General features: G+C 38.5%; 2 protein-coding genes across 6 annotated transcripts in view; one reads left to right on the top strand and one right to left on the bottom strand.

The window, feature by feature from the left end:
* The window catches only part of SMYD4 (SET and MYND domain containing 4), a 31,749-nt gene extending 31,329 nt beyond the window's left edge, over positions 1 to 420 (bottom strand). The window contains exon 1 of one of the 2 annotated variants that reach the window (XM_072939040.1): positions 15 to 420. The gene's annotated coding sequence lies outside the window, so the exon portion shown is untranslated. The remainder of the gene's footprint in view (positions 1 to 14) is intronic. The other variant, XM_072939039.1, reaches the window with a different exon arrangement.
* A 74-nt stretch (positions 421 to 494) lies between these two features.
* RPA1 (replication protein A1) overlaps positions 495 to 12,010 on the top strand; it is a 48,891-nt gene continuing 37,375 nt past the window's right edge. Inside the window, exons 1-3 of one of the 4 annotated variants that reach the window (XM_072939045.1) lie at positions 498 to 650; positions 2,108 to 2,221; positions 11,103 to 11,153. In XM_072939045.1, coding sequence (XP_072795146.1) covers positions 618 to 650; positions 2,108 to 2,221; positions 11,103 to 11,153 — 198 coding nt within the window. In that variant the 5' untranslated portion in view covers positions 498 to 617. Of the gene's footprint in view, positions 651 to 2,107; positions 2,222 to 11,102; positions 11,154 to 12,010 lie in introns of all 4 variants that reach the window. The other 3 variants (XM_072939044.1, XM_006214447.4, XM_072939046.1) reach the window with 3 other exon arrangements.

Below are 12,010 nucleotides of genomic sequence, written 5' to 3'. Positions count from 1 at the left end.
CAGACCAAGTGTACCTTGAGTTAGGGCTACTCACAGCAGAAGCTCCCTCGACAGACTGTGATCTCTTCAGAGGATAGGGATCGGGTCGTTTTTACCTTCAGAGACTCCCACTGTGCCAAGTTCAAGGTCTGGCACCTGCGGGAGCTCAGCACTGGGCTACTGAAGGAATCAAGCCACTGCTTTGACTACATTTAACAGCAGTTATCAAAAAACAGCTCTAACATTCCTCTGGACTACCAGCCGTCCGACGGCCAAAGGCCGAGCCGGGTACGTTCCCGAGCCCTCTCATAAAGCTGCCGGAACTCATCCACTTTGCCCTTCGCGGCGTCTGCGTCACCTTTCGCGCGTCCGGCAGCTTAGCACCCCACCCCGAGAACCCGCCATCCCACGACTAGGCCCGGGACCCGGGTTCCCGTGGGTCACGTGAGCCGCCCGCCGCGCCTCGGCCAATGCGGTGGCGGCTCGGCGCCTAGACCCGCCCCCAGGCCGTGCTCACGTCGGGAGGCGGGAGCGGTGCACGCAGCTGTTCGGGCCAATCGTTTTGCAGCGCGCGGGGCCACGGGAGTGAAGCCAGGGCTGCGGGGGCGTCGGAGCGCGGGAGTTGTCGCGGCGGAACCATGGTGGGCCACCTGAGCGAGGGGGCCATTGCGGTGAGGATCCTCCTGCTAGCCGGGCAGGCGGGCCAGGGTGGCTGTGGGGCCTGGGCCTGTGCAAGGTGGAGAAGAGGGCGAGAACACGGGAGGAGATAGCGGGGGCTGGGGAGGACCTGCCGGTGACTCTAGAACCATCACTCTCTCCTTTAGGGATTATTCCATGGTCTTTTAAATGCGTTAACGTTTTTTCTTCCTAACGAAGTGAAACAAAATAAGCTGTTGACTCTGGCCTGTCTCCCTCCCACGGCCACTCTCTCTTTCCCTTCCCCCATCCGCAGCGAAACTTCTCCAGAGTCTCTTCTCAGTTATTTTCCTCTCCTTCCAGTAACCCTTTAATGACTCCAATCGGTCACTCCCCTGATCACTATAGGAGTAACCCTAACTGAAGTTAGCAGTGCCTCCAGGTCGCTAAATCCGACTGATGCTTTTGAAATGTAAATCTACTACAGTTCTCAGCAGCGTTTGACTCTTGAGCATTGCGTTTTAATTGGTAACACTCTCTCTTGATTTCTGTGGCTCAACTTGGCTAGTCTTTCCCCGTCTTCTGTGCAAGCCTGTCTGTAAATTTTGTTGACTCAAGACTGCCGTAGGCCTCCTTTCCAAAGACAATCTCATTACCATTTATATGTCAGTTGCTTACAAAATATCTTATTCCGGAGCCACCTTTACTGCGAAAGACAAACCTCTGTAATCTGCTTCCGTACTTGATATCTCGAAAACATTTTAAATTCAACACTTGTCAAAGCAAATCCATCATCTTTTAAAGTTTGGGCCTCTGCTGTTTCCTGGCACCATTGTTCATTAAATTATGCTAGCCAGAAATTGTGGAATCATTTTTCCTACAAACTGTGTTACCCTGGATGTGCAGTTCCTACCCAAATCTGGTGTGTTTCACCTTCAAGTATATCTCAAGTCCAGCTACTTCTCTCCATCCACACTGGCGCTATTGTTTCTGGCCTGCTCACTTCAACCCAGCAGAATCCTCCTCCTACCATTCATAGCATGTTCCCACCCTGTTCTTTCCTCCTCTCCAGCCTTTTTAAAAAATTTAAATTCCTGATTTCATACGCTTGCCTTCCGCAGGGCCTTTGAATATTCTTTAACCTCTCTGTCTACTGCCTGAGTGGTTCTTCATTCACCCCTTGCTGCCTAATAGTAATCTTCAAGTCTCCACCCAGTTACTTCCTCGGAGAACCCTTCCTTGACTTTCCATACTCGGCTGAAGCCCTAATTCCTATTTGTTGACCTATTATCTGTGTAACTTTAGGCAAGATATTAAACTTTGCCTTTCCTCTTCTGTCAAATGAGGCTAAGGTTAGTGGGGGGGTTAAGTGAGCTATTACATTTACAGTGCTTAGTCCCTGCCTGATAGATAGTAAATGCTCATTATACGTCACTTGTTAGTAATAATCAGATGGAATTTTACATTCATTTGTTTCCTTGATTAATACCAGTTACTTTCTGTTTCCCACCACTGGACTGTAAATCCTTTGAGGCCTGAAATTATGTCTGTTTTTTTCGCTCATCATAATCTCCCCAATACCTGGAGCAGTGCTGGCAAATTTGAGGTACCTAATAAATGTTTGCTAATTGTGTATGAGGCAATGGAAAGAAAGAGACAGAGATGGGTAGGGAAGAACAGTTGGCAGAGCTGAGTGAATATTTTAATAAATTAGGAATAATTAACCCTGAGAAGAGATTGTAAATTGTAGTCCTTGTTTACTTTATAGCTGCTACCTTGCACCTTTAAGACAAATTAGGAATTGTTCATTATTTAAAAAGAATGATCATGGTATTTAATTTGATGAGTTAGTTTTTAAAACTTTGGAAACATTTCCAGTGTTAGGTGAAGTATTACTTAGGTTTTATACGTAAATGGCAAAGACATTCTTTGTGTGTGTTTGTGGTCATGGAGTGTGGAGAACCTTTGTCAAGTTTATCAGCTAAAATGAGTAATTTTAAAGACAGCGCCAGGGATAAACAACTAACACTAATACTAGAGGCATTTTGAGCAAGAGCTAACATAAAATAAGAGATTATGCTTGGAAATACTGTGGTAAATAGAATAAATAGCATTTGTATGTTAAGTAGCTAGGTAACACAGAGAAAGGGGAAGGGAACTAATATTTTTGCTATTTCCAATGTGCCAGATACTTTATTATAGTTCGTACTTACAGTAACCCTGTAAGGTAGATTTTTTATCATTACCATCATCTTACAGATGAAGAAATTAAATTGCAGAGAAGTTAAATATTATTTGTCCATGAGGTGAGGATTTTAACATATGTGCTCTTGACTGTTACATTCTGTTGCTTTGTATTTTCTTCCTTCCAGTTTTATTGAGATATAACTGACATACAGCCCTGTATAAGTTTAAGGTGTACAGCATAAAGATTTGAGTTACCTATGTCATGAAATGATTACCACAGTAAGTTTAGTGAGCATCCATCATCTTATATAGATACAAAGTAAAAAGTGTTTTTCCTTGTGATGAGAGCTCTTAGGATTTACACTCTTAACGACTTTCATATATAACATTGTTAATTATATTTCACATACAACATTGTTAATTATATTAATCAGGTGGTATGTTACATCCCTGTACTTATTTATCTTATAAGTAGAAGTTTGTCCAGTTCCTCTCCCTGCACCTCCTGCCTCTGGTAACCACAAATCTGTTCTCTTTTTCTATGAGTTTGTTTGTTTTTGAATTATAATTGACCTACAGCACTGTGTTAGTTCCTGGTGCACAACACAGTGATTCGATATTTCTGTACATTAAAAAATGATCACCGCTGTTGCTTTGTATTTTTGTTAGCAGTGTTGATCTGGGAAATTTAAGTCAATTCTGTCTTAAGGGTACATATCATGCTGTATGTCCCAGATTAACTCTTACATTCTCTATTTATGATGATACAAATAAAGTAAAAAGAATAATAAAGTAATACATGCATGTGGTTTTAGAATTGAATAAAACAGAAAGGTGTTTGATGAGCTTACTAACCTGCCTCTTGCCTTGAATGTGTTCCCTAGAAACAGCTACTTTAAAAAAAAACAACACCTTTTTGAAGTTCAATTTGATTTACATATAATAAAAACTACAATACATATAGTAAAAATTCATCAGTTTGATGAGTTTTAACCAATGTATACCCCCCTATAACCACAGCACCTGATCTGCTCCTTCCCCATCCGCTGCCCCCGTCCTAGGCAACCACTGCTCTGGGTTCTGGTTTCTATTACTGTAGGTTAGTTTTGACTGTTCTAAAACTTCATATGGAATCAAATAATATGTACCCTTTTATGTCTGGCTTCTTTCAGCAAATTATTTTCTCAGATTTATCCATGTTGTTTCAGTAGTTTGGAACTTTTCATTGCCGAGTAGTATGTATAAATAAACACTATTTATTTATTTACCTGTTACTGTTGAACGTTTGAATTATTTTCATTTTTTGGCTATTATGAATGAAGATATTATGAACATTTATGTACAAGTCTTCTTGTGGAAGTATTTTCATTCCTCGGGGATGAATACCTGGGAGTGTAGTTGCTGGGTCATATGGTAACTGAATGTTCAACTTTATAAGATATTGCCAAATGTTTCCAAAGTGATTATGAGAAGTCTAGTTGTTCCATATCCTCGCCAACGCTTAATTTTGTCAGTCCATTTAGGTTTGCCTCTTCTAAGGAGTGTTTTGTGGACTCTCACTGTGATTTTAATTTATATTTCTCTGATGACAAATGATGTGATGAGAGCTATAACCTTGCCTTGTTCCTAAACTTAGGGGAAATCAGTCTCTTGCCATGAAGTGTGATGGTAATTAGATTTGTTTGGTAGATGCCTGCTATCAGTTTAAGCCTCTCTTCTATTCCTATTTTGCTGAAACTTTTTATAATGAATGAGTGTTGAATTTTGTCAAATGTTTTTTCTACATCTATTGAGATGATTGTGGTTTTTCTTCTTTATTCTGTTAACGTGACAGATTACACTAATAGATTTTCGGATGTTGAATAAACTTTGCCTTCTTGGTATAAACCTCACATGGTCATGACATATTATATCCATTTTACATAGTGCCAGATTTGATTCACTAGTACTTTGTTGAGGATTTTTACATCCATGTTGGTGAGTGATAAGAGGTCTGTAGTTTTTCTTTCTTACAGTGACTTTGTTTTTTCTATCAGAATAAAACTACATCATAAAATGAGTTGTAAAGTGTTTTCTCTCCTGAAATAATTTATGCAAGATTGGGTTTTTGTTTGTTTTTAAATGTTAGATAGAATTATCAGTAAAGCCATCTGGACCTAGAGTTTTCTCGTTTGGAATATTTTAAATTAGAAATTTAATTTCTTAAAAAAATTTAATTTCTTTATTTAAATGTAGAACTATCTAGATTTTCTGTATTTGTATGTAGTTTTGATAATTTATGCTTTTTAAAGGGACTTTTCCATTTAATGTAAGTTGTTTTGTGAAGTTCCTAATATTCCCTTATTATCATATTTACATATCTATATATGGGATTTATAGTGATGCATTTTTTACTCCTGGTACTGAGAATATACGTTTTCTTTTTCTTGACCATACTAGCTATTGATCTTTTCAAAGAACAAGTCTTTGGCTCAATTCTGTTTTTCCTAATGCTTATCCATTTTCTATTCCATTGATTTTTTGCTCTTTTATTATTGTTTTCTTGTATGGACTTGGGTTTAATTTATTTTTTTTCTGGTTTCATATAGTGGAAGCTTAGATAATTGATTCTGGGCCTTTTTTCTTCTCCAATAAGAGCATGTAAAGCTGTGTTTTTCCCTCTAAGCATTGCTCTAGCTACATCTCACAAATTTAGATAGATTTCATTCTGTTAATAACTTTCTAATTTCCCTTGTAATTTCTTCAACAGATGGGTTATTTAGAAATTTGTTGTTTAACTTTCACGTATTTGGAGGTTTTCTAGAGATCACATTTTTATTGATTTCTGGTTTAATTCCAATGTGATTAGATAATGTGCTATCTGTGAATTCAACTTTTTTTTATTGAGATTTGTTTCATTGCCCAGTATGTGGGCTATCTTGATGAAAAAATTCCAGAGGCACTTCAAAGAATGTGTATTCTGTACTTGTTAGATGATCTAATTAGGTCAAGTTTGTTGATAGTTTAAGTTTCCCGTATTATTACTTCTGTATTTCTTGGTCTATTTGCCCTATCAGTTACTGAGAGAATGTTGAAACCACCGATTATAATGGTGGATTTGTCTGTTTCTCCTTTTCATTCTGTCAGTTTTTCCTTCATGTAGTTTGAAACTCTGTTAGGTGAACACATTTATCATTGTGTCTTCTTCAGGAATCAGCCCCATTATTATTACGAAATGATCTTTTTCATCCTGGGTAATGTTCCTTGTCCTGAAGTCTGCTTTGCCTGCTATTAATGATACATCTTTTCCCAATATTTTATTTTTAACCTGTATTTTTATATATAAAGTGCATTTCTTGTAGACAGCAACTAGTTGGGTCTTATTCATTATGACAATTTCTTCCATTTAATTGGAATGCTTGGACCATTTACACTTAATACAATTACATGTTTGGGTTTAAGTTTGTCATTTTGCTGCTTGGTTTTTATTTGCCCCATCTTTTCTTTGCTGTTGTCTGTCTGTCTGTCTGTCTGTCTCTTTTTTTCTTTTGACTTTTCCTGACTTTTGGGTTATTTGATTTTTTTTTATTCAAATTTATTTCCCCTGTTGGCTTATTAGCTCTACTCTTTGCTTTACATTTTTAATGATTGTTTTAGGGCAGTGCATCCTGGCTTGGACTGCTATAACAGAATACCATAGACTAGGTGGTGTAAACAGATTCATTTGTCACAGTTCTAGAGGCTAGATAATCCAAAATCAAGGTGTCAGCAGACTCAGTTCTGAGTGAGGAATGTCTTCCTAGCTTGCAGCTGCCATCTCACTGTGTGCTTACATGACCTCTTTGCTGTGAATTCTGGTGTCTCTTCCTCTTTTTATGAGGATAGTAATCTCATTATGGTGGCTCTGTCCTCCTGACCTCATATAAAACTAATTGCCTCCAAAGGCCCCTCCTCCTGATACCATCAACTTTGAGGGTTACAGTGTCAACATGTGAAATGGGAGGTGGGGGACAGGACACAAATGTTTTAGTCCAAAACACAGTGGTTCTCAAATGTTTTGAATACCTTTACACTCAGAAAAAATCATTGAGCCTCCTCCAAAAGCTTTTGTTTCTGTGGATTATATCTACCTTACAGTATTTGAAGTTATAACTGAGACATTTTAAAAATATCTATTCATTTAAAATAACAGTAAACTCATCTGTTAACACAATGTTTTATGAAAAACAGTTGTATATTTCAAAACAAATAGAAAAAATGACATTGTTTTACATTTTTGCATATTGCTCTAGTATCTGGCATACTAGAAGACAGGACAGCTAGATTTTCTTGTCAGATTCTGCATTCAGTATTGATAACATGGTTTTTTTGGTTGAACTATAGGGAGGAAATCTGGCCTCACATATGTAGTTGGGAAGAGGAGGAGTATTTTAGTAGCCTTTGCAGACTTCTTTTTTGATCCTTGTGATACTGTAATATAATAAAAAATGTATTTTTGGTTTTTGTCCCTTTGCTGGCACAGAACGCCTAAAACCCTTGGAATTTCCTTAGTGATAGGGTGGGAGGAGTTTTCTTTGTTACAGTAAGCCCCTTTCAGCCATACCTGAGTTTATTTACCTTAATAAGGTGACTCTTGATGAACCCCCAAGAAAGCTTCAGGATGGGAATTAATTGCCAGGGGAACCAACCGTGTGATTAAAGGGTTGGAACTTTCTGCTCTACCTCTCACCCTGTGGGAGAAAGGGTGGAGATTGAGCCAGCCACCTGTGGTCAGTGATTTAATCAATTGTGCCCACGTAATCGGGCCTTCAGAATAATCCCTAAATAGCAAAGTTCAGAGAGCTTCCAGGTTGGTGAGCACATCTATATGCCAGGAGAGTGGCACACCCCAAACTCCAGGAACAGAATCTCCTTCCTATGCTCGGGACCCTTCGAGATCTTGCCTTGTATGCCTCTTCATCTGATTGTTTGTTTGTATCCTTTTAAGTTGTCTTATAATAAACCAGTAATATTAAGTAAAGTGTTTCCCTGAGTTCCAGGAGGGCCTCCAGGGAAGTCCTCACAACTTGTAGCCAACTCAGAAGGTAATCTGGGTAACCTGGGGACCACCTGAGATTGGTGTCTGAAGTGGGCCTTAGATAGTCTTATGTGACTGAGCCCTTAAACTGTGGGGTCTACACTAACTCTGGGTAGTTAGTGTCAATTGAATTGACTCGTAAGACACCCAGTCAGTCTGTGCCAGAGACTTGCTTCATGTGGAAAACTCATACGTTTGGTGTCAGAAGTGTTTCAAGTAGAAAAACAGTTTTCCTTTAATATTGTATCAAAACTCAACAAATGGTAGTTTCTTAAAGGTTGGTTGGAATGTAGAATTGGTCTGTCTTGCATTTTGAATCAATCTCTTACTATGCATTATTTGTAACGTTGTATATTGGTCATTTGGAAAATACCGGTTCATTGCATTATGCAGATTTTCCAAATGTTAATGTATTTCATTATATAACAAAAATTCATGCCTATTAATATCATTACTGATTTAATCAGAAGAGTCTGTAAGAATTGGGAAGCTGTGAAGTTCCTTGTTGGTGAATACAAGTTTTCAAAAGTCCTAAATTTCATTAGAAAACTTTTTTTATCGCTGGCCACAAATATAGTTTATTTTTGAGAAGATATCTACTAAATTTCCATGTCTGGATAACCACAGTTTGTCACTTGCCCTTTCGAGTGAAAATGATGTTCCGTGAAAAAATGTGGCCAGTTCAACTTGCAGCTTGAACAGTTGCTTTTCCTTTGGGCGACAGCCAGGCTTCAGTTTGTGGAAGAAGTACTTTTTGCATACTTTCTGTATTGTTACGTGGAATTTTTTTTTATTGTGCTCCTGGATGGAGACTTTCTGTAATGAATAATTTTACTTCTTCATCAAGATTCATTTTTTTGGTGACCCTCCCCTCTCCCCGTTCAAGGCAGTGAACAATACAGTGACTACTAGTACAGTAATTACTAAGACACCACTAGTTTTACCCACCGCTGCTTTGCACCATCAGTGCAAATGTCAACACAGCTGTTCCAGAATAAACCATGAGTTTCGGAAGTAACTCAACACTTTGAACATTTCAATATAATCTGTTTGTTGTCAAGCATTCAAATGAAAGAAGATCTTACTAGATAATGAGTTGGTGCTGACACCAGATGAACACAAGCAAAGCAGCAAGTCCAGCCACATCTTTAGATTCATCCATTCTTAAGGCAAAAGTAGAATTCTGCAGAAGAGATATTAACTCAGTCTTCATGATGTATGTTGCTCTTTAATTCAACAAGTTGCTGTGTAATCAGAAAGTGACACTGCAGTGATTTCTTTTCCTGATTTTTCATCCAGTAGACAATCATCAGTGGTAACAGTATAAAGTTTGATTGGTCCTTCAGCCAATTTTTCATTGTATTGAATGAATGAGAGTGAGAAGGACAAAATCTTGTTTATTATGATGAAAATAATTTTGAATTCATGTACCTTCAGAAAAGGTCTTGGGTCCCCAGGTTGCAATTTGAGAACAGCTTCAGGGTTGTAGCATACAACTTTAACTTAGGTCTACCTTCAAGTATTGTCTAGTAATTTTTGACTAGATACTGGACATTATGAATATTACATTATTCAATGTCTAGATTGTGTATATAAAGACTTGAGTTGTTCTGCCAGACTGTTAACTTACTTGCAGATCCGCTGATCCCCTGATCCCCTGTGAGACTGTTGAGGGTCTAGAGAAGCTTTTACTTTGGGGCTACTTTAGCCCTTTTTCTAAAGCATGGCCTTTCTGGGATCTCAGGTGTTTATTGAGTTCTCACCACTCTGGCCAACTGGAACTCAGATGTATTCTAGCCTGTGTGAGCTCCAGTAATTTTCAGCTTATAGCTTTCTAATTCTTAATCTCTGCTGGGCCTGCAGAGTCTCATTTTGTGTATGCACAACTCAGAATTCAGCCAAGACTCAAGGAAACCCTGCATAGGTTACTGAAGCTCTTCCTCTGTGTAGCTCCCTCCTGTCGGGTGCTCTGCGTCCATCAAGTCCAGCTAACTCACCCCCCAAACTCTGATCTGTGCTCAGCAGGGCTGCCACGTTCTTCTTGGGTTCCCTTTCCTGCACTGTAGTCCAAAAGTGACTCTGGGCAGAAAACCAGGGTGATTGTAGGGCTCCACTCATTTGTTTTTCTTTCAGGGATCACGATCTTGTTCTACCTGTTGTCTGATATTTGAGAACAGTTAATATGTTTTTGTCCAGTTTTCAGTTTATGGTTGGAAGACCTAGTCTGGTATCATTTCAGCATGGGCAAAAGCAGAGGTGAGACAACTAGTTTTAGCTAGTTAGTTTTTCTGATGGCTACCTTTAAATGATGGTGTTTTGAAAATAAACTAAAAGTCTGATTGATAAGGATTTTTTAAGAAATTAGTTTTATGATTGCTAATAGAGTCATATGATTTAAAGTTCAAAAAGTATAAAAGAGGTTGCAGTGCATGGTCTGTCTCCCACATGTCCTCTATCACCCAGTTCCTCTCAAAAGAGGCAACCAGTGTTTCATAAACATCTTTTAAGGCTGCATAATACTATTTTAAGGGTTTACCATACTTTGCAGCAACATGGATGCTCCTAGAGAATGTCATTCTAAGTGAAGTAAGCCAGAAAGAGAAAGAAAAATACCATATGAGATCGCTCATATGAGGAATCTAAAGACTCATGGACAGAGAATACAGACTTGTGGTTACCAGGGGGGTAGAGGGTGGGAAGGGATAGACTGGGATTTCAAAATTGTAGAATAGATAAACAAGATTACACTGTATAGCACAGGGAAATATACACAAAATGTTATGATAAATCACAGAGAAAAAAATGTGACAATGAATGTGTATATGTCCATGAATGACTGAAGGATTGTGCTGAACACTGGAATTTGACACAACATTGTAAAATGATTATAAATCAATAAAAAATGTTAAAAAAAAAAGGGTTTACCATACTTATTTGTCTAATTCCCTACAAATGGGCACTACAGGGAAATAAATGAGCTATTATGAACAATAAGAACATACGTGTTGCTAGTATTTTAGGCATCGTTAAATATATCCTTATCAGTAGGCACGTATCCCACTTTTATGATTTTATGATTTGTCCAGAGTGACAAAACTTAAAGTAGATTTTCAGATGATAAACTCCAAAAAAGCACTTTAATAATGTTGTCTGTGGGTTAGTCCAGATACCAAACTAAAATTATGTCAAGTTTTCATCATGATTTGAGTACATCTCTCATAAGAATCTGTTTTTACTTTCTCAGGCCATAATGCAACAGGGAGATACATCCATAAAACCCATCCTCCAAGTCATTGTGAGTACTTATGTATTTTTATGTCAAACGTTTTTCAAACTTCCACATAATTATAGTTACTTTTGCTGGAGGACGTACTGATGTGTCCACACTAGGAAGTTCTCTCCATGATTATGAAAATCGTCCAGGCCGTGTTGCACCTCTGAGAGAGGAACCAGGTTTTTTTTCGTATTATGTTAGCCAGAGTTTGACCTTTGGAGGTACAGATGTGAGGCTTTGCCTCTCTGTTCTTTCCGCGGTTGATGGATGCTTAGTGTTGCACATCATTACTGCTGCCTCCTTGGTTGCCTTTCTGCCCTGGGGTTTGTGTTGCTCAAATCCGCCTTACATACGGCCTCCGGAGAGATCTACCTGAAATGAACTTGTCTGCATAAAATTCTTCATTTATCCTATCATTCATTTAAGGAGGTCACAAATTTTAATGAGAACTTAAAAAAATCAATAGAAGCAGAATCCTAGATCATACTTGTAGATTCTGCGTCAATAGGCCTGATGGTCTGTCTCCCTGTTACTCCGCAACTCACTGCCAGTCATCTTAGGGCTCTGTTTTGGTATTTCATTTCCTTCAGAAAGCTGCTTCTGATTCCCTTCAAGTTGGGATAGATGTCTTGGCTCTGCCCCCACATCATTATGTGCACACCTCTGCTATGACTCTGCCTCCATCTCCACCCCAATTGTAAGCCTCTTTAGGGCAAGGATTTTTTTTTTTCCATTTTACATTTTTAGCATGTTTCCTTCACAGTACCTCACATATATTAGGTGCCTTGTATTTTTTAAATTGATTTTCAATCAAATTTGAGTTAGGGGAGAGAGAACACAAGAGTATTGGCAACTTACTTTATTCTCATCTATGTTGT

The sequence above is a fragment of the Vicugna pacos genome, chromosome 16 (genome assembly GCF_048564905.1).
Source record: "Vicugna pacos chromosome 16, VicPac4, whole genome shotgun sequence".
NCBI classification, from domain to species: Eukaryota; Metazoa; Chordata; class Mammalia; order Artiodactyla; family Camelidae; genus Vicugna; species Vicugna pacos.
The sequence above is the reverse complement of the archived record's forward strand: the minus strand, read 5'-3'. Positions and strand labels throughout refer to the sequence as shown.